Source organism: Oncorhynchus mykiss, chromosome 25, assembly GCF_013265735.2.
Source record: "Oncorhynchus mykiss isolate Arlee chromosome 25, USDA_OmykA_1.1, whole genome shotgun sequence".
In the NCBI taxonomy this organism is placed as follows: Eukaryota; Metazoa; Chordata; class Actinopteri; order Salmoniformes; family Salmonidae; genus Oncorhynchus; species Oncorhynchus mykiss.
Window position 1 is genome coordinate 44,236,827 of NC_048589.1, and position 22,937 is coordinate 44,259,763.

At 52.9% G+C, this 22,937-nt stretch overlaps 2 protein-coding genes across 5 annotated transcripts in view; one reads left to right on the plus strand and one right to left on the minus strand.

Moving 5' to 3' along the window:
- Window positions 1-22,937, minus strand: part of numb (NUMB endocytic adaptor protein) — a 109,590-nt gene that overhangs the window by 30,951 nt on the left and 55,702 nt on the right. For 2 of the 4 annotated variants that reach the window (XM_036963112.1, XM_036963111.1), the window contains 2 exons: window positions 4,167-4,199; window positions 2,208-2,282 (listed from right to left, as the gene is read on the minus strand). In XM_036963112.1, the coding sequence (XP_036819007.1) occupies window positions 2,208-2,282; window positions 4,167-4,199 (108 nt within the window). The remainder of the gene's footprint in view (window positions 1-2,207; window positions 2,283-4,166; window positions 4,200-22,937) is intronic. The other 2 variants (XM_036963114.1, XM_036963113.1) reach the window with 1 other exon arrangement.
- LOC110505940 (probable N-acetyltransferase camello) overlaps window positions 1-22,937 on the plus strand; it is a 669,337-nt gene that overhangs the window by 3,698 nt on the left and 642,702 nt on the right. The gene's annotated exons all lie outside the window — the stretch shown is intronic.

Genomic DNA, 22,937 nt, shown 5'->3' on the forward strand with positions numbered 1-22,937 from the left:
TCGGTTTTCATTACGTTTATTATTTTGCACTGTTTGTATTTAGATTCGTGTTGCTATAGTCACAATAAACATGGATCGTAATCTACACGCCGCATTTTGGTCCGACTCTCCTTCTCATAAAGAAAACCGTTACAATAAAGTGAAAACAGATTTATAGATTTTATTTTAAATGTATTAAAAATAAAACAGAATTATTCAGACCCTTTGCTTTGAGGCTCTAAATTGAGCTCAGGTGCATTCTGTTTCCATTGATCATCCTTGATGTTTCTACAACTTGACTGGAGTCCAGCTGTGGTAAATTCAATTGATTGGACATGATTTGGAAAGGCACACGCCGGTCTATAAGGTCACCCAGGTGACAGTGCATGTCAGAGCAAAAACAAAGCCATGAGGTCGAAGGAATTATCCGTAGAGCTCCGAGACAGGGTTGCGTTGAGGCACAGATCTGGGCAAGGGTACCAAAAAATGTCTGCAACATTGAAGGTCCCCAAGAACACAGTGGCCTCCATCATAATTAAATGGAAGAAGTTTGGAACCACCAAGACATCCTGGAGCTGACTGCCCAGCCAAACTGAACAATCAGGGGAGAAGGGCCAAAAACCCCCATGGTCACTCTGACAGAGCTCTAGAGTTCCTCTGTGGAGATGGGAGAACATTCCAGAAGGACAAACATCTCTGCAGCACTCCACCAATCCGGCCTTTATGGTAGAGTGGCAAAACGGAAGCCACTCCTCAGTAAAAAGCACATAACAACCCACTTGGAGTTTGCCAAAATGCACCTAAAGGACTCTCAGACCATGAGAAACGAGATTCTCTGGTCTGATGAAACCAATATTAAACTCTTTGGCCTGAATGCCAAGCGTCACGTCTGGAGGAAACCTGGCACCATCCCTATGGTGCATCATGCTGTGGGGATATTTTTCAACAGCAGGGACTGAGAGACTAGTCAGGCTTGAGGGATAGATGAACTGAACAAAGTACAGAGAGATCCTTGATGAAAATCTGCTCCAGAGCTCTCAGGACCTCAGACTGGGGTGAAGGTTCACCTTCCAACAGGACAACGACCCTAAGCACACAGCCAAGACAACACAGGAGTGGCTTCGGAACAAGTCTCTGAATGTCCTTGAGTGGCCCAGCCAGAGCCCGGACTTGAACCCGATCGAACATCTCTTGAGAAACCTGAAAATAGCTGTGCAGTGACGCTCCCCATCCATCCTGACAGAGCTTGAGGGGGTCTGCTGAGAAGAATGGGAGACACTCCCCAAATACAGGTGTTCCAAGCTTGTAGCATCATACCCAAGAAGACTCGAGGCTGTAATCGCTGCCAAAGGTCCTTCAACAAAGTACTGAGTAAAGGGTCTGAATATTTATGTAAATCAGTTTTTATTATTATAAATTCACAAACAAAAAACATTTTTGCTTTGTCATTATGGGGTATTGTGTGTAGATTGACGAGGAAAAAAATGTAATTAGTCAATTTGATAATAAGGCTGTAACTTAACAAAATTTGGAAAAAGTCAAGGGGTCTGAAAACTTTCCGAGCCAGTTAGGCTCTACACCCGTTGTGAAGCAGATGAATGTGCTTAATTTTAAGACGTTATTTGGCCACTTCAGTTGTGATACAAACCTCATCAAAACATATAGGCCAGGCTACATGAGATGTGCGACTATGATTAGAAAAAGTTGCCAAAAAAAAAAAAGGCATACATTGCTTCTTGCCTTACTCTGGGCTAATATTGTCACCCATCAGACTATTCTTGACTTAATCTTGTATTTGCATAAATTATTTAGTGCATGTGTGAAATTTGTTTGGATTTAGAATGGACCATTATCATGCACCTGTCTCGAAACAGGGGCAGCGAGAAAATGTAATCTATGCACTTAAATAGAGACTGGAGGATGCTTTTCCCGTGGTTCATTTTCATGGTAGCCAGGTAGGCTATACTCTCGTTGTAAAGAGAAGCAATGTGCTTAATATTAGGAAAGTTGAGAAATAAATAAAGTAGGCCTATAGAAAGCTGATGGGATCCTACTCTTTTTATTAGAGGCCATCACTCTGTTTTCTCTCGCAATTGCATAGCCTACAGAACTGTTGCACAACATGAGCTCTCAAGAAGTGCTTGATTAGATTTCCAATCAAACACTATGTCTGTGCCACGCGGGTGTGTGACCTAGCTGTTCAGACAGCATAGCAGGAGATCCCTTACCTTAGTTTTGTCATCTACTACTCGGAGACCGTCTGCTGAGACCCATAGCACCGCTCTCACTGCCTTCTTCCCTGCCTGCAGACAAAAAGACACACACAGATGACAGAGACAGAGAGATGACAGAGAGACAGAAACAGAGATGAGAAAGAGACAGAAACAGAGATGAGAAAGAGACAGAAACAGAGATGAGAAAGAGACAGAAACAGAGATGAGAAAGAGACAGAAACAGAGATGACAAAGAGATGTGAAAGAGATGTGAAAGACAGAAACAGAGATGAGAAATAGATGAGAAAGAGATGAGAAAGAGACAGATGAGAAAGAGACAGATGAGAAAGAGACAAACAGAGATGGGAAAGATACAAACAGAGATGAGAAAGAGACAAACAGAGATGAGAAAGAGACAAACAGATGAGAAAGAGACCGGGAGAGTTACAGAGATGAGAGAGACACACATATGTCACGCACACAAACACAAATCCCAACCTGGAAACAGAGGAAAAACAACTGAAAGTCAAACATTGTAAAGGAAGGTTAGGAGAGAGTAATGAGTAGGTGTTGTGAGTACCCAGACTGGAATGAGGACGAGAGAGGAACTCATGAGTAGGTGTTGTGTTGTGAGTACCCAGACTGGAATGAGGAAGAGAGAGGAAGTCATGAGTAGGTTTTGTGAGTACCCAGACTGGAATGAGGACGAGAGAGGAACTCACGAGTAGGTGTTGTGTTGTGAGTACCCAGACTGGAATGAGGGAGAGAGAGGAAGTCATGAGTAGGTTTTGTGAGTACCCAGACTGGAATAAGGAAGAGAGAGGAAGTCATGAGTAGGTTTTGTGAGTACCCAGACTGGAATGAGGAAGAGAGAGGAACTCATGAGTAGGTGTTGTGTTGTGAGTACCCAGACTGGAATGAGGAAGAGAGAGGAAGTCATGAGTAGGTTTTGTGAATACCCAGACTGGAATGAGGAAGAGAGAGGAAGTCATGAGTAGGTTTTGTGAGTACCCAGACTGGAATGAGGAAGAGAGAGGAAGTCATGAGTAGGTTGTGAGTACCCAGACTGGAATGAAGAAGAGAGAGGAACTCATGAGTAGGTGTTGTGTTGTGAGTACCCAGACTGGAATGAGGAAGAGAGAGGAAGTCATGAGTAGGTTTTGTGAGTACCCAGACTGGAATGAGGAAGAGAGAGGAAGTCATGAGTAGGTTTTGTGAGTACCCAGACTGGAATGAGGAAGAGAGAGGAAGTCATGAGTAGGTTTTGTGAGTACCCAGACTGGAATGAGGAAGAGAGAGGAAGTCATGATTAGGTGTTGTGAGTACCCAGACTGGAATGAGGAAGTCATGATTAGGTGTTGTGAGTACCCAGACGAATGAGGAAGAGAGAGGAAGTCATGAGTAGATGTTGTGAGTACCCAGACTGGAATGAGGAAGAGAGAGGAAGTCATGATTAGGTGTTGTGAGTACCCAGACTGGAATGAGGAAGAGAGAGGAAGTCATGAGTAGGTGTGAGTACCCAGACTGGAATGAGGAAGAGAGAGGAAGTCATGAGTAGGTGTTGTGTTGTGAGTACCCAGACTGGAATGAGGAAGAGAGGAAGTCATGAGTAGGTGTGAGTACCCAGACTGGAATGAGGAAGAAAGTTGACTACAACAAATCAACTGAAACAGTGGCCAACCAGTTCCTTAAGTTAAATAACACACCGAGACAGAGACAATACACACAGGACAGGCTAAGTTATTCACACAGGTCTCGTCTTGATCCTTCTCTGATGGAAGAAGAGCTGGTGAGGCACACACACACTCACACTCACACTCACACGTCTCCAGGTAGTTTGTTGGTGAGGTCCCAGACAGTTCCTGGTGGCCTGGCCCAGTAGTACAGTCAGCCATAATCAGAGAGTGAGGGGGTTATATTAAGGGCAAGGAAAGAGACAGGCACTTGGCCTTCACACACAAAAGCACAACTTACTTTAGTAAAGAAGCCCTTGAAGAATTTCCTGTCCTGTTGTGGGATTGGTACAGGAGAAGGTGGGTGGGGGGAGGGGGGGGGGACAAGGACGCACAATGTTACCGATGACCGATGGCTACATTTAGAATGTCCAGGTGAGGGTATAGGTGTGTGTGTGTGTGGGTGGAAGACAGGTGTGTATGCCTTTGTTTATGGGGGGAAAGGAGGGGTTGGAGGAGTGAAGCTTGATTAGGAATGAGTGAGTGAGTGAAGCGATAGATGGATGAAGAGGGATCCAGTTTGAGGGGAGTAAGGTGATTAAAATTGTAAGGTGAATCATATTGGAAGGTGATTCATCTGGGATTCATATTGGCGTTGAGGAGTTTACCACAGTCACTGGCTTCATTAATAAGTGCCTCGAGTCATCCCCACAGTGACCGTACATATCCCAACCAGAAGCCATGGATTACAGGCAACATCTACACTGAGCGGGACAATAAGTCTGACACTTATAAGAAATCCCACTGCAACCTGATGCTCGTCAGATGTGGCAGGGCTTGAAAACTATCATGGATTACAAAGGGGAACCCAGTCGCGAGCTGAACAGTGACGCGAGCCTACCAGACGAGCTAAATGCCTTCTATACTCGCTTCGAGGCAAGCAACACTGAACCACGCATGAGAGCACCAGCTGTTCCCGGACGACTGTGTGATCACGCTCTCCGTAGCCGATGTGGGTAAGACCTTTTAACAGGTTAATATTCACAAGACAGATTACCAGGACCCACGCGTACTCAGAGCATGTGCTGACAGCTGGCAAGCGTCTTCACTGTCATGTTTCAACCTCTCCCTGTCCGAGTCTGTAATACCAACAAACAGACCACCATAGTCCCCGTGCCCAAGAACACCAAGGTAACCTGTCTAAGTGACTATGGCCCCGTAGCACTCACCTCTGTAGCCATGAAGTGCTTTGAAAGGCTGGTCATGGATCATATACAGATAGATTAGATAGTATCGCATGAATCCCCTGGAGGGGAAATGTGACTGCAACAATCAATATCAGTAAATAGACCATAAAAAAAAAACATGTACACAGTTTTTTTGTATATACATTGATGTGTCTAAGTGTTTGTGTTAAAAAGCCTCATGGTAAGAAGGATCGGCGCAAATGTTCCGTTTTGGCCCTGTGTAAAATAAATCTGTCATCGCACCGCGATGCTCCAGGCAGGTACTGTGGAGGAGGTGACTAGTGTTGGTTATAATCACTGTGACTAGTGGTGGTTATATCACGGTGATGCTCCAGGTACTGTGGAGGAGGTGACTAGTGGTGGTTATATCACTGTGACTAGTGGTGGTTATATCACTGTGATGCTCCAGGTACTGTGGAGGGGCTGGCTAGTGTTTGCCACCATAATTCTAATCTCTTTGAGGACCAATTATCCAGCACGGGCTCTAGTTCGTCCTGCTTGGTGCCGATGGTAGATCCAGCGTTCTTGATAATTTTGCTTCATCCTTCATCGTGATGTTACACCCCCCCCCCCCCCCCCCCCTAGCAGATTGCAATGTAAAACAGGACACTAAGCCACAACACTATTAAAAAAAAACACGGAGCATTTCTTAGCAGACTGTCGACGGATCGGAGCTACCTTAAGAAGAATAGCCTTTGCTGAGCCTTCTTAAAAACCACGGTGGTGTTCTCTGTCCATGGATCCTAGACTTCCTGACGGGCGGCCCCCAGGTGGTGAAGGTAGGCAACACCACATCCGCCATGCTGACCCTTAACATGGGGGCTCCTCAGGGGTACGTGCTTAGGCCCCTCCTGTACTCCCTGTTCACCAACGACTGATTGGCCGTGCACGACTCCAACGCCATCATTACATGTTGTTGGAGATAAGCCTGATCACCGACAACGATGAGACAGTCTATAGGGAGGAGGTCAGAGACCTGGCAGTGTGGTGCCAGGAGAACCTCCTCATCAACGTCAGCAGGTTAAAAGGAGATGATCGTGGACTACAGGAAACGGAGGGCAGGGCACGCCACCATTCACATCGACAGGGCTGTAGTGGAGCGGGTGGAGAGCTCCAGCATCCCAGAGTCGCCTCTTCACTGTGGACGTTGAGACTGGTGTTTTGCAGGTACTATTTAATGAAGCTGCCAGTTGAGGACTTGTGAGGCGTCTGTTTCTCAAACTAGACAATAAAGTACCTCTTGCTCAGTTGTGCACCGGAGCCTCCCACTCCTCGTTCTATTCTGGTTAGAGACAGTTTGTGCTGTTCTGCGAAGGGAGTTTCTTGGCAATTTCTCACATGGAATAGCCTTCATTTCTCAGAACAAAGGTTCGCAGTCTGCCTCCCAAATGAGGCAGGGCAGCGCTCCTAGACAGAGTCACCCTCCCAAATGAGACAGAGTCGTCCGCCAGTCAGTCCTGGTAATCTACTGGAGTTTCTGACCTGGGTGTGACAGCAGCAAGAACACTGGAAATATTTGATTTGAACAACATCAATCCGTGTGTTTCCTTTCTGTCCCAATACTCCCAAATGAGGCAGGGCTGCTCTCCTAGACAGAGTCACCCTCCCAAATGAGGCAGGGCTCCTAGACAGAGTCACCCTCCCAAATGAGGCAGGGCTCCTAGACAGAGTCACCCTCCCAAATGAGGCAGGGCTTCTCTCCTAGACAGAGTCACCCTCCCAAATGAGGCAGGGCTGCTCTCCTAGACAGAGTCACCCTCCCAAATGAGGCAGGGCAGCGCTCCTAGACAGAGTCACCCTCCCAAATGAGGCAGGGCAGCTCTCCTAGACAGAGTCACCCTCCCAAATGAGGCAGGGCTGCTCTCCTAGACAGAGTCACCCTCCCAAATGAGGCAGGACAGCTCTCCTAGACAGAGTCACCCTCCCAAATGAGGCAGGGCTGCTCTCCTAGACAGAGTCACCCTCCCAAATGAGGCAAGGCTGCTCTCCTAGACAGAGTCACCCTCCCAAATGAGGCAGGGCTGCTCTCCTAGACAGAGTAACCCTCCCAAATGAGGCAGGGCTGCTCTCCTAGACAGAGTAACCCTCCCAAATGAGGCAGGGCAGCTCTCCTAGACAGAGTCACAACCCCAAATGAGGCAGGGCAGCTCTCCTAGTCACCCTTTCTGTCCCAACACGGTTGGTCCCTTTAACTCCTCTGGAAACTACAGAGAGAGATGGAAGTACCGAGGTTACACGTGTGTCTGTCTGGGTGACAGGTCTTCCCCGTGCCTGTCCCCCCTGGGCTCAGTGAAGCTACACATCTGTCTGGGTGACAGGTCTTCCCCGTGGCTGTCCCCCGTGCCTGTCCCCCCTGGGCTCAGTGAAGCTACACATCTGTCTGGGTGACAGGTCTTCCCCGTGCCTGTCCCCCCTGGGCTCAGTGACGCTACACATCTGTCTTGGTGACAGGTCTTCCCCGTGCCTGTCCCCCCTGGGCTCAGTGAAGCTACACATCTGTCTGGGTAACAGGTCTTCCCCGTGCCTGTCCCCCCTGGGCTCAGTGAGCTACACATCTGTCTGGGTGACAGGTCTTCCCCGTGGCTGTCCCCCGTGCCTGTCCCCCCTGGGCTCAGTGAAGCTACACATCTGTCTGGGTGACAGGTCTTCCCCGTGGCTGTCCCCGTGCCTGTCCCCCCTGGGCTCAGTGAAGCTACACATCTGTCTGGGTAACAGGTCTTCCCCGTGCCTGTCCCCCCTGGGCTCAGTGAGCTACACATCTGTCTGGGTGACAGGTCTTCCCCGTGGCTGTCCCCCGTGCCTGTCCCCCCTGGGCTCAGTGAAGCTACACATCTGTCTGGGTGACAGGTCTTCCCCGTGGCTGTCCCCGTGCCTGTCCCCCCTGGGTTCAGTGAGCTACACATCTGTCTGGGTGACAGGTCTTCCCCGTGCCTGTCCCCCCTGGGCTCAGTGAAGCTACACATCTGTCTGGGTGACAGGTCTTCCCCGTGCCTGTCCCCCCTGGGCTCAGTGAAGCTACACATCTGTCTGGGTGACAGGTCTTCCCCGTGCCTGTCCCCCCTGGGCTCAGTGAGCTACACATCTGTCTGGGTGACAGGTCTTCCCCGTGGCTGTCCCCCGTGCCTGTCCCCCCTGGGCTCAGTGAAGCTACACATCTGTCTGGGTGACAGGTCTTCCCCGTGGCTGTCCCCGTGCCTGTCCCCCCTGGGCTCAGTGAGCTACACATCTGTCTGGGTGACAGGTCTTTCCCGTGGCTGTCCACCGTGCCTGTCCCCCCTGGGCTCAGTGAAGCTACACATCTGTCTGGGTGACAGGTCTTCCCCGTGCCTGTCCCCCCTGGGCTCAGTGAAGCTACACATCTGTCTGGGTGACAGGTCTTCCCCGTGCCTGTCCCCCCTGGGCTCAGTGAAGCTACACATCTGTCTGGGTGACAGGTCTTCCCCGTGGCTGTCCCCGTGCCTGTCCCCCCTGGGCTCAGTGAGCTACACATCTGTCTGGGTGACAGGTCTTTCCCGTGGCTGTCCACCGTGCCTGTCCCCCCTGGGCTCAGTGAAGCTACACATCTGTCTGGGTGACAGGTCTTCCCCGTGTCTGTCCCCCCTGGGCTCAGTGAGCTACACATCTGTCTGGGTGACAGGTCTTCACCGTGGCTGTCCACCGTGCCTGTCCCCCCTGGGCTCAGTGAGCTACACATCTGTCTGGGTGACAGGTCTTCCCCGTGCCTGTCCCCCCTGGGCTCAGTGAAGCTACACATCTGTCTGGGTGACAGGTCTTCCCCGTGCCTGTCCCCCCTGGGCTCAGTGAAGCTACACATCTGTCTGGGTGACAGGTCTTCCCCGTGCCTGTCCCCCCTGGGCTCAGTGAAGCTACACATCTGTCTGGGTGACAGGTCTTCCCCGTGCCTGTCCACCGTGCCTGTCCCCCCTGGGCTCAGTGAAGCTACACATCTGTCTGGGTGACAGGTCTTCCCTGTGCCTGTCCCCCCTGGGCTCAGTGAGCTACACATCTGTCTGGGTGACAGGTCTTCACCGTGGCTGTCCCCCGTGCCTGTCCCCCCTGGGCTCAGTGAGCTACACATCTGTCTGGGTGACAGGTCTTCACCGTGGCTGTCCCCCCTGGGCTCAGTGAGCTACACATCTGTCTGGGTGACAGGTCTTCCCCGTGCCTGTCCCCCCTGGGCTCAGTGAAGCTACACATCTGTCTGGGTGACAGGTCTTCCCCGTGCCTGTCCACCGTGCCTGTCCCCCCTGGGCTCAGTGAAGCTACACATCTGTCTGGGTGACAGGTCTTCCCCGTGCCTGTCCACCGTGCCTGTCCCCCCTGGGCTCAGTGAAGCTACACATCTGTCTGGGTGACAGGTCTTCCCCGTGCCTGTCCCCCCTGGGCTCAGTAAAGCTACACATCTGTCTGGGTGACAGGTCTTCCCCGTGGCTGTCCCCGTGCCTGTCCCCCCTGGGCTCAGTGAGCTACACATCTGTCTGGGTGACAGGTCTTTCCCGTGGCTGTCCACCGTGCCTGTCCCCCCTGGGCTCAGTGAAGCTACACATCTGTCTGGGTGACAGGTCTTCCCCGTGTCTGTCCCCCCTGGGCTCAGTGAGCTACACATCTGTCTGGGTGACAGGTCTTCACAGTGGCTGTCCACCGTGCCTGTCCCCCCTGGGCTCAGTGAGCTACACATCTGTCTGGGTGACAGGTCTTCCACGTGCCTGTCCCCCCTGGGCTCAGTGAAGCTACACATCTGTCTGGGTGACAGGTCTTCCCCGTGCCTGTCCCCCCTGGGCTCAGTGAAGCTACACATCTGTCTGGGTGACAGGTCTTCCCCGTGCCTGTCCCCCCTGGGCTCAGTGAAGCTACACATCTGTCTGGGTGACAGGTCTTCCCCGTGCCTGTCCACCGTGCCTGTCCCCCCTGGGCTCAGTGAAGCTACACATCTGTCTGGGTGACAGGTCTTCCCTGTGCCTGTCCCCCCTGGGCTCAGTGAGCTACACATCTGTCTGGGTGACAGGTCTTCACCGTGGCTGTCCCCCGTGCCTGTCCCCCCTGGGCTCAGTGAGCTACACATCTGTCTGGGTGACAGGTCTTCCCCGTGCCTGTCCCCCCTGGGCTCAGTGAAGCTACACATCTGTCTGGGTGACAGGTCTTCCCCGTGCCTGTCCACCGTGCCTGTCCCCCCTGGGCTCAGTGAAGCTACACATCTGTCTGGGTGACAGGTCTTCCCTGTGCCTGTCCCCCCTGGGCTCAGTGAGCTACACATCTGTCTGGGTGACAGGTCTTCACCGTGGCTGTCCCCCGTGCCTGTCCCCCCTGGGCTCAGTGAGCTACACATCTGTCTGGGTGACAGGTCTTCCCCGTGCCTGTCCCCCCTGGGCTCAGTGAAGCTACACATCTGTCTGGGTGACAGGTCTTCCCCGTGCCTGTCCACCGTGCCTGTCCCCCCTGGGCTCAGTGAAGCTACACATCTGTCTGGGTGACAGGTCTTCCCTGTGCCTGTCCCCCCTGGGCTCAGTGAGCTACACATCTGTCTGGGTGACAGGTCTTCACCGTGGCTGTCCCCCGTGCCTGTCCCCCCTGGGCTCAGTGAGCTACACATCTGTCTGGGTGACAGGTCTTCACCGTGGCTGTCCCCCCTGGGCTCAGTGAGCTACACATCTGTCTGGGTGACAGGTCTTCCCCGTGCCTGTCCCCCCTGGGCTCAGTGAGCTACACATCTGTCTGGGTGACAGGTCTTCCCCGTGGCTGTCCCCTGTGCCTGTCCCCCCTGGGCTCAGTGAAGCTACACATCTGTCTGGGTGACAGGTCTTCCCCGTGGCTGTCCCCGTGCCTGTCCCCCCTGGGTTCAGTGAGCTACACATCTGTCTGGGTGACAGGTCTTCCCCGTGCCTGTCCCCCCTGGGCTCAGTGAAGCTACACATCTGTCTGGGTGACAGGTCTTCCCCGTGCCTGTCCCCCCTGGGCTCAGTGAGCTACACATCTGTCTGGGTGACAGGTCTTCCCCGTGGCTGTCCCCCGTGCCTGTCCCCCCTGGGCTCAGTGAAGCTACACATCTGTCTGGGTGACAGGTCTTCCCTGTGCCTGTCCCCCCTGGGCTCAGTGAAGCTACACATCTGTCTGGGTGACAGGTCTTCCCCGTGCCTGTCCCCCCTGGGCTCAGTGAGCTACACATCTGTCTGGGTGACAGGTCTTCCCCGTGGCTGTCCCCTGTGCCTGTCCCCCCTGGGCTCAGTGAAGCTACACATCTGTCTGGGTGACAGGTCTTCCCCGTGGTTGTCCCCGTGCCTGTCCCCCCTGGGTTCAGTGAGCTACACATCTGTCTGGGTGACAGGTCTTCCCCGTGCCTGTCCCCCCTGGGCTCAGTGAAGCTACACATCTGTCTGGGTGACAGGTCTTCCCCGTGGCTGTCCCCGTGCCTGTCCCCCCTGGGCTCAGTGAGTTACACATCTGTCTGGGTGACAGGTCTTTCCCGTGGCTGTCCACCGTGCCTGTCCCCGCTGGGCTCAGTGAGCTACACATCTGTCTGGGTGACAGGTCTTCCCCGTGCCTGTCCCCCCTGGGCTCAGTGAGCTACACATCTGTCTGGGTGACAGGTCTTCCCCGTGCCTGTCCCCCCTGGGCTCAGTGAAGCTACACATCTGTCTGGGTGACAGGTCTTCCCCGTGCCTGTCCCCCCTGGGCTCAGTGAAGCTACACATCTGTCTGGGTGACAGGTCTTCCCCGTGCCGGTCCACCGTGCCTGTCCCCCCTGGGCTCAGTGAAGCTACACATCTGTCTGGGTGACAGGTCTTCCCCGTGCCTGTCCCCCCTGGGCTCAGTGAGCTACACATCTGTCTGGGTGACAGGTCTTCACCGTGGCTGTCCCCCGTGCCTGTCCCCCCTGGGCTCAGTGAAGCTACACATCTGTCTGGGTGACAGGTCTTCCCCGTGGCTGTCCCCGTGCCTGTCCCCCCTGGGCTCAGTGAAGCTACACATCTGTCTGGGTGACAGGTCTTCACCGTGGCTGTCCCCCGTGCCTGTCCCCCCTGGGCTCAGTGAGCTACACATCTGTCTGGGTGACAGGTCTTCACCGTGGCTGTCCCCCCTGGGCTCAGTGAGCTACACATCTGTCTGGGTGACAGGTCTTCCCTGTGCCTGTCCCCCCGGGCTCAGTGAGTTAAGCTGGGTTGAACAGATGGCCAGACGGGATAGTACAGCCAGACCCTCAGACCTGTAGAACCAGACTACAGTACACTGGGTGGAGTAGCAGTACCTCAGACCTGTAGAACCAGACTACAGTACACTGGGTGGAGTAGCAGTACCTCAGACCTGTAGAATGAGACTACAGTACACTGGGTGGAGTAGCAGTACCTCAGACCTGTAGAATGAGACTACAGTACACTGGGTGGAGTGGCAGTACCTCAGACCTGTAGAATGAGACTACAGTACACTGGGTGGAGTAGCAGTACCTCAGACCTGTAGAATGAGACTACAGTACACTGGGTGGAGTAGCAGTACCTCAGACCTGGAGAACCAGACTACAGTACACTGGGTGGAGTAGCAGTACCTCAGACCTGGAGAACCAGACTACAGTACACTGGGTGGAGTAGCAGTACCTCAGACCCGGAGAACCAGACTACAGTACACTGGGTGGAGTAGCAGTACCTCAGACCTGGAGAACCAGACTACAGTACACTGGGTGGAGTAGCAGTACCTCAGACCTGGAGAACCAGACTACAGTACACTGGGTGGAGTAGCAGTACCTCAGACCTGTAGAACCAGACTACAGTACACTGGGTGGAGTAGCAGTACCTCAGACCTGGAGAACCAGACTACAGTACACTGGGTGGAGTAGCAGTACCTCAGACCCGGAGAACCAGACTACAGTACACTGGGTGGAGTAGCAGTACCTCAGACCTGGAGAACCAGACTACAGTACACTGGGTGGAGTAGCAGTACCTCAGACCTGGAGAACCAGACTACAGTACACTGGGTGGAGTAGCAGTACCTCAGACCTGGAGAACCAGACTACAGTACACTGGGTGGAGTAGCAGTACCTCAGACCTGGAGAACCAGACTACAGTACACTGGGTGGAGTAGCAGTACCTCAGACCTGGAGAACCAGACTACAGTACACTGGGTGGAGTAGCAGTACCTCAGACCTGGAGAACCAGACTACAGTACACTGGGTGGAGTAGCAGTACCTCAGACCTGTAGAACCAGACTACAGTACACTGGGTGGAGTAGCAGTACCTCAGACCTGTAGAACCAGACTACAGTACACTGGGTGGAGTAGCAGTACCTCAGACCTGTAGAACCAGACTACAGTACACTGGGTGGAGTAGCAGTACCTCAGACCTGGAGAACCAGACTACAGTACACTGGGTGGAGTAGCAGTACCTCAGACCTGGAGAACCAGACTACAGTACACTGGGTGGAGTAGCAGTACCTCAGACCTGGAGAACCAGACTACAGTACACTGGGTGGAGTAGCAGTACCTCAGACCTGGAGAACCAGACTACAGTACACTGGGTGGAGTAGCAGTACCTCAGACCTGGAGAACCAGACTACAGTACACTGGGTGGAGTAGCAGTACCTCAGACCTGGAGAACCAGACTACAGTACACTGGGTGGAGTAGCAGTACCTCAGACCTGGAGAACCAGACTACAGTACACTGGGTGGAGTAGCAGTACCTCAGACCCGGAGAACCAGACTACAGTACACTGGGTGGAGTAGCAGTACCTCAGACCTGGAGAACCAGACTACAGTACACTGGGTGGAGTAGCAGTACCTCAGACCTGTAGAACCAGACTACAGTACACTGGGTGGAGTAGCAGTACCTCAGACCCGTAGAACCAGACTACAGTACACTGGGTGGAGTAGCAGTACCTCAGACCTGGAGAACCAGACTACAGTACACTGGGTGGAGTAGCAGTACCTCAGACCCGTAGAACCAGACTACAGTACACTGGGTGGAGTAGCAGTACCTCAGACCCGGAGAACCAGGCTACAGTACACTGGGTGGAGTAGCAGTACCTCAGACCTGGAGAACCAGACTACAGTACACTGGGTGGAGTAGCAGTACCTCAGACCTGGAGAACCAGACTACAGTACACTGGGTGGAGTAGCAGTACCTCAGACCTGGAGAACCAGACTACAGTACACTGGGTGGAGTAGCAGTACCTCAGACCTGGAGAACCAGACTACAGTACACTGGGTGGAGTAGCAGTACCTCAGACCCGTAGAACCAGACTACAGTACACTGGGTGGAGTAGCAGTACCTCAGACCTGGAGAACCAGACTACAGTACACTGGGTGGAGTAGCAGTACCTCAGACCCGGAGAACCAGACTACAGTACACTGGGTGGAGTAGCAGTACCTCAGACCTGGAGAACCAGACTACAGTACACTGGGTGGAGTAGCAGTACCTCAGACCTGGAGAACCAGACTACAGTACACTGGGTGGAGTAGCAGTACCTCAGACCTGTAGAACCAGACTACAGTACACTGGGTGGAGTAGCAGTACCTCAGACCTGTAGAATGAGACTACAGTACACTGGGTGGAGTAGCAGTACCTCAGACCTGTAGAATGAGACTACAGTACACTGGGTGGAGTGGCAGTACCTCAGACCTGTAGAATGAGACTACAGTACACTGGGTGGAGTAGCAGTACCTCAGACCTGTAGAATGAGACTACAGTACACTGGGTGGAGTAGCAGTACCTCAGACCTGGAGAACCAGACTACAGTACACTGGGTGGAGTAGCAGTACCTCAGACCTGGAGAACCAGACTACAGTACACTGGGTGGAGTAGCAGTACCTCAGACCCGGAGAACCAGACTACAGTACACTGGGTGGAGTAGCAGTACCTCAGACCTGGAGAACCAGACTACAGTACACTGGGTGGAGTAGCAGTACCTCAGACCTGGAGAACCAGACTACAGTACACTGGGTGGAGTAGCAGTACCTCAGACCTGTAGAACCAGACTACAGTACACTGGGTGGAGTAGCAGTACCTCAGACCTGGAGAACCAGACTACAGTACACTGGGTGGAGTAGCAGTACCTCAGACCCGGAGAACCAGACTACAGTACACTGGGTGGAGTAGCAGTACCTCAGACCTGGAGAACCAGACTACAGTACACTGGGTGGAGTAGCAGTACCTCAGACCTGGAGAACCAGACTACAGTACACTGGGTGGAGTAGTAGTACCTCAGACCTGGAGAACCAGACTACAGTACACTGGGTGGAGTAGCAGTACCTCAGACCTGGAGAACCAGACTACAGTACACTGGGTGGAGTAGCAGTACCTCAGACCTGGAGAACCAGACTACAGTACACTGGGTGGAGTAGCAGTACCTCAGACCTGGAGAACCAGACTACAGTACACTGGGTGGAGTAGCAGTACCTCAGACCTGGAGAACCAGACTACAGTACACTGGGTGGAGTAGCAGTACCTCAGACCCGGAGAACCAGACTACAGTACACTGGGTGGAGTAGCAGTACCTCAGACCTGGAGAACCAGACTACAGTACACTGGGTGGAGTAGCAGTACCTCAGACCTGGAGAACCAGACTACAGTACACTGGGTGGAGTAGCAGTACCTCAGACCTGTAGAACCAGACTACAGTACACTGGGTGGAGTAGCAGTACCTCAGACCTGTAGAATGAGACTACAGTACACTGGGTGGAGTAGCAGTACCTCAGACCTGTAGAATGAGACTACAGTACACTGGGTGGAGTGGCAGTACCTCAGACCTGTAGAATGAGACTACAGTACACTGGGTGGAGTAGCAGTACCTCAGACCTGTAGAATGAGACTACAGTACACTGGGTGGAGTAGCAGTACCTCAGACCTGGAGAACCAGACTACAGTACACTGGGTGGAGTAGCAGTACCTCAGACCTGTAGAACCAGACTACAGTACACTGGGTGGAGTAGCAGTACCTCAGACCCGTAGAACCAGACTACAGTACACTGGGTGGAGTAGCAGTACCTCAGACCTGGAGAACCAGACTACAGTACACTGGGTGGAGTAGCAGTACCTCAGACCCGTAGAACCAGACTACAGTACACTGGGTGGAGTAGCAGTACCTCAGACCCGGAGAACCAGGCTACAGTACACTGGGTGGAGTAGCAGTACCTCAGACCTGGAGAACCAGACTACAGTACACTGGGTGGAGTAGCAGTACCTCAGACCTGGAGAACCAGACTACAGTACACTGGGTGGAGTAGCAGTACCTCAGACCTGGAGAACCAGACTACAGTACACTGGGTGGAGTAGCAGTACCTCAGACCTGGAGAACCAGACTACAGTACACTGGGTGGAGTAGCAGTACCTCAGACCCGTAGAACCAGACTACAGTACACTGGGTGGAGTAGCAGTACCTCAGACCTGGAGAACCAGACTACAGTACACTGGGTGGAGTAGCAGTACCTCAGACCCGGAGAACCAGACTACAGTACACTGGGTGGAGTAGCAGTACCTCAGACCTGGAGAACCAGACTACAGTACACTGGGTGGAGTAGCAGTACCTCAGACCTGGAGAACCAGACTACAGTACACTGGGTGGAGTAGCAGTACCTCAGACCTGTAGAACCAGACTACAGTACACTGGGTGGAGTAGCAGTACCTCAGACCTGTAGAATGAGACTACAGTACACTGGGTGGAGTAGCAGTACCTCAGACCTGTAGAATGAGACTACAGTACACTGGGTGGAGTGGCAGTACCTCAGACCTGTAGAATGAGACTACAGTACACTGGGTGGAGTAGCAGTACCTCAGACCTGTAGAATGAGACTACAGTACACTGGGTGGAGTAGCAGTACCTCAGACCTGGAGAACCAGACTACAGTACACTGGGTGGAGTAGCAGTACCTCAGACCTGGAGAACCAGACTACAGTACACTGGGTGGAGTAGCAGTACCTCAGACCCGGAGAACCAGACTACAGTACACTGGGTGGAGTAGCAGTACCTCAGACCTGGAGAACCAGACTACAGTACACTGGGTGGAGTAGCAGTACCTCAGACCTGGAGAACCAGACTACAGTACACTGGGTGGAGTAGCAGTACCTCAGACCTGTAGAACCAGACTACAGTACACTGGGTGGAGTAGCAGTACCTCAGACCTGGAGAACCAGACTACAGTACACTGGGTGGAGTAGCAGTACCTCAGACCCGGAGAACCAGACTACAGTACACTGGGTGGAGTAGCAGTACCTCAGACCTGGAGAACCAGACTACAGTACACTGGGTGGAGTAGCAGTACCTCAGACCTGGAGAACCAGACTACAGTACACTGGGTGGAGTAGCAGTACCTCAGACCTGGAGAACCAGACTACAGTACACTGGGTGGAGTAGCAGTACCTCAGACCTGGAGAACCAGACTACAGTACACTGGGTGGAGTAGCAGTACCTCAGACCTGGAGAACCAGACTACAGTACACTGGGTGGAGTAGCAGTACCTCAGACCTGGAGAACCAGACTACAGTACACTGGGTGGAGTAGCAGTACCTCAGACCTGTAGAACCAGACTACAGTACACTGGGTGGAGTAGCAGTACCTCAGACCTGTAGAACCAGACTACAGTACACTGGGTGGAGTAGCAGTACCTCAGACCTGGAGAACCAGACTACAGTACACTGGGTGGAGTAGCAGTACCTCAGACCTGTAGAATGAGACTACAGTACACTGGGTGGAGTAGCAGTACCTCAGACCTGGAGAACCAGACTACAGTACACTGGGTGGAGTAGCAGTACCTCAGACCCGGAGAACCAGACTACAGTACACTGGGTGGAGTAGCAGTACCTCAGACCTGGAGAACCAGACTACAGTACACTGGGTGGAGTAGCAGTACCTCAGACCTGGAGAACCAGACTACAGTACACTGGGTGGAGTAGCAGTACCTCAGACCTGTAGAACCAGACTACAGTACACTGGGTGGAGTAGCAGTACCTCAGACCTGTAGAATGAGACTACAGTACACTGGGTGGAGTAGCAGTACCTCAGACCTGTAGAATGAGACTACAGTACACTGGGTGGAGTGGCAGTACCTCAGACCTGTAGAATGAGACTACAGTACACTGGGTGGAGTAGCAGTACCTCAGACCTGTAGAATGAGACTACAGTACACTGGGTGGAGTAGCAGTACCTCAGACCTGGAGAACCAGACTACAGTACACTGGGTGGAGTAGCAGTACCTCAGACCTGGAGAACCAGACTACAGTACACTGGGTGGAGTAGCAGTACCTCAGACCCGGAGAACCAGACTACAGTACACTGGGTGGAGTAGCAGTACCTCAGACCTGGAGAACCAGACTACAGTACACTGGGTGGAGTAGCAGTACCTCAGACCTGGAGAACCAGACTACAGTACACTGGGTGGAGTAGCAGTACCTCAGACCTGTAGAACCAGACTACAGTACACTGGGTGGAGTAGCAGTACCTCAGACCTGGAGAACCAGACTACAGTACACTGGGTGGAGTAGCAGTACCTCAGACCCGGAGAACCAGACTACAGTACACTGGGTGGAGTAGCAGTACCTCAGACCTGGAGAACCAGACTACAGTACACTGGGTGGAGTAGCAGTACCTCAGACCTGGAGAACCAGACTACAGTACACTGGGTGGAGTAGCAGTACCTCAGACCTGGAGAACCAGACTACAGTACACTGGGTGGAGTAGCAGTACCTCAGACCTGGAGAACCAGACTACAGTACACTGGGTGGAGTAGCAGTACCTCAGACCTGGAGAACCAGACTACAGTACACTGGGTGGAGTAGCAGTACCTCAGACCTGGAGAACCAGACTACAGTACACTGGGTGGAGTAGCAGTACCTCAGACCTGTAGAACCAGACTACAGTACACTGGGTGGAGTAGCAGTACCTCAGACCTGTAGAACCAGACTACAGTACACTGGGTGGAGTAGCAGTACCTCAGACCTGGAGAACCAGACTACAGTACACTGGGTGGAGTAGCAGTACCTCAGACCTGGAGAACCAGACTACAGTACACTGGGTGGAGTAGCAGTACCTCAGACCTGGAGAACCAGACTACAGTACACTGGGTGGAGTAGCAGTACCTCAGACCTGGAGAACCAGACTACAGTACACTGGGTGGAGTAGCAGTACCTCAGACCTGGAGAACCAGACTACAGTACACTGGGTGGAGTAGCAGTACCTCAGACCTGGAGAACCAGACTACAGTACACTGGGTGGAGTAGCAGTACCTCAGACCTGGAGAACCAGACTACAGTACACTGGGTGGAGTAGCAGTACCTCAGACCTGGAGAACCAGACTACAGTACACTGGGTGGAGTAGCAGTACCTCAGACCCGGAGAACCAGACTACAGTACACTGGGTGGAGTAGCAGTACCTCAGACCTGGAGAACCAGACTACAGTACACTGGGTGGAGTAGCAGTACCTCAGACCTGTAGAACCAGACTACAGTACACTGGGTGGAGTAGCAGTACCTCAGACCCGTAGAACCAGACTACAGTACACTGGGTGGAGTAGCAGTACCTCAGACCTGGAGAACCAGACTACAGTACACTGGGTGGAGTAGCAGTACCTCAGACCCGTAGAACCAGACTACAGTACACTGGGTGGAGTAGCAGTACCTCAGACCCGGAGAACCAGACTACAGTACACTGGGTGGAGTAGCAGTACCTCAGACCTGGAGAACCAGACTACAGTACACTGGGTGGAGTAGCAGTACCTCAGACCTGGAGAACCAGACTACAGTACACTGGGTGGAGTAGCAGTACCTCAGACCTGGAGAACCAGACTACAGTACACTGGGTGGAGTAGCAGTACCTCAGACCTGGAGAACCAGACTACAGTACACTGGGTGGAGTAGCAGTACCTCAGACCCGTAGAACCAGACTACAGTACACTGGGTGGAGTAGCAGTACCTCAGACCTGGAGAACCAGACTACAGTACACTGGGTGGAGTAGCAGTACCTCAGACCCGGAGAACCAGACTACAGTACACTGGGTGGAGTAGCAGTACCTCAGACCTGGAGAACCAGACTACAGTACACTGGGTGGAGTAGCAGTACCTCAGACCTGGAGAACCAGACTACAGTACACTGGGTGGAGTAGCAGTACCTCAGACCTGGAGAACCAGACTACAGTACACTGGGTGGAGTAGCAGTACCTCAGACCTGGAGAACCAGACTACAGTACACTGGGTGGAGTGGCAGTACCTCAGACCCGTAGAACCAGACTACAGTACACTGGGTGGAGTAGCAGTACCTCAGACCTGTAGAACCAGACTACAGTACACTGGGTGGAGTAGCAGTACCTCAGACCTGTAGAACCAGACTACAGTACACTGGGTGGAGTAGCAGTACCTCAGACCCGGAGAACCAGACTACAGTACACTGGGTGGAGTAGCAGTACCTCAGACCCGGAGAACCAGACTACAGTACACTGGGTGGAGTAGCAGTACCTCAGACCTGGAGAACCAGACTACAGTACACTGGGTGGAGTAGCAGTACCTCAGACCTGGAGAACCAGACTACAGTACACTGGGTGGAGTAGCAGTACCTCAGACCTGGAGAACCAGACTACAGTACACTGGGTGGAGTAGCAGTACCTCAGACCTGTAGAACCAGACTACAGTACACTGGGTGGAGTAGCAGTACCTCAGACCTGGAGAACCAGACTACAGTACACTGGGTGGAGTAGCAGTACCTCAGACCTGGAGAACCAGACTACAGTACACTGGGTGGAGTAGCAGTACCTCAGACCTGGAGAACCAGACTACAGTACACTGGGTGGAGTAGCAGTACCTCAGACCTGGAGAACCAGACTACAGTACACTGGGTGGAGTAGCAGTACCTCAGACCTGGAGAACCAGACTACAGTACACTGGGTGGAGTAGCAGTACCTCAGACCTGGAGAACCAGACTACAGTACACTGGGTGGAGTAGCAGTACCTCAGACCTGGAGAACCAGACTACAGTACACTGGGTGGAGTAGCAGTACCTCAGACCTGGAGAACCAGACTACAGTACACTGGGTGGAGTAGCAGTACCTCAGACCCGGAGAACCAGACTACAGTACACTGGGTGGAGTAGCAGTACCTCAGACCTGGAGAACCAGACTACAGTACACTGGGTGGAGTAGCAGTACCTCAGACCTGTAGAACCACACTACAGTACACTGGGTGGAGTAGCAGTACCTCAGACCTGGAGAACCAGACTACAGTACACTGGGTGGAGTAGCAGTACCTCAGACCTGGAGAACCAGACTACAGTACACTGGGTGGAGTAGCAGTACCTCAGACCCGGAGAACCAGACTACAGTACACTGGGTGGAGTAGCAGTACCTCAGACCTGGAGAACCAGACTACAGTACACTGGGTGGAGTAGCAGTACCTCAGACCTGGAGAACCAGACTACAGTACACTGGGTGGAGTAGCAGTACCTCAGACCTGGAGAACCAGACTACAGTACACTGGGTGGAGTAGCAGTACCTCAGACCTGGAGAACCAGACTACAGTACACTGGGTGGAGTAGTAGTGTTTCAAATGAAAAATGGCTCCTGTGTACATTCAAGATCAGACCCTGACCGATACAGGGGAAGACTGTCTAGAACACACTAGGGTCAGACCCTGAGCGATACAGAGAAGACTGGCTAGAACACACTAGGGTCAAACCCTGAGCGATACGTGGAAGACTGGCTATAAACACTAGGGTCAGACCCTGAGCGATACAGGGGAAGACTGGCTAGAACACACTAGGTCAGACCCTGACCGATACAGTGGAAACTGGCTAGAAACCACTAAGGGTCAGACCCTGACCGATACAGGAAGACTGGCTAGAAACACACTAGGGTCAGACCCTGAGCGATACAGGGAAGACTGGCTAGAAACACACTAGGGTCAGACCCTGACGATACAGGGGAAGACTGGCTAGAAACACACTAGGTCAGACCCTGACCGATACAGGGGAAGACTGGCTAGAACACACTAGGGTCAGACCCTGACCGATACGGGGAAGACTGGCTAGAAAACACACTAGGGTCACCCTGACCGATACAGGGAAGACTGGCTAGAAACACACTAGGGTCAGACCCTGACCGATACAGGGGAAGACTGGCTAGAAACACACTAGGGTCAGACCTGAGCGATACAGGGGAAGACTGGCTAGAAACACACTAGGGTCAGACCCTGACCGATACAGGGAAGACTGGCTAGAAACACACTAGGGTCAGACCCTGACCGATACAGAGGAAGACTGGCTAGAAACACACTAGGGTCAGACCCTGACCGATACAGAGAAGACTGGCTAGAAACACACTAGGGTCAGACCCTGACCGATACAGAGGAAGACTGGCTAGAAACACACTAGGGTCAGACCCTGACCGATACAGGGGAAGACTGGCTAGAAACACACTAGGGTCAGACCCTGACCGATACAGGGGAAGACTGGCTAGAAACACACTAGGGTCAGACCCTGACCGATACAGAGGAAGACTGGCTAGAAACACACTAGGGTCAGACCCTGACCGATACAGGGAAGACTGGCTAGAAACACACTAGGGTCAGACCCTGACCGATACAGGGGAAGACTGGCTAGAAACACACTAGGGTCAGACCCTGACCGATACAGAGGAGACTGGCTAGAAACACACTAGGGTCAGACCCTGACCGATACAGAGGAAGACTGGCTAGAAACACACTAGGGTCAGACCCTGACCGATACAGAGGAAGACTGGCTAGAAACACACTAGGGTCAGACCCTGACCGATACAGGGGAAGACTGGCTAGAAACACACTAGGGTCAGACCCTGACCGATACAGAGGAAGACTGGCTAGAAACACACTAGGGTCAGACCCTGACC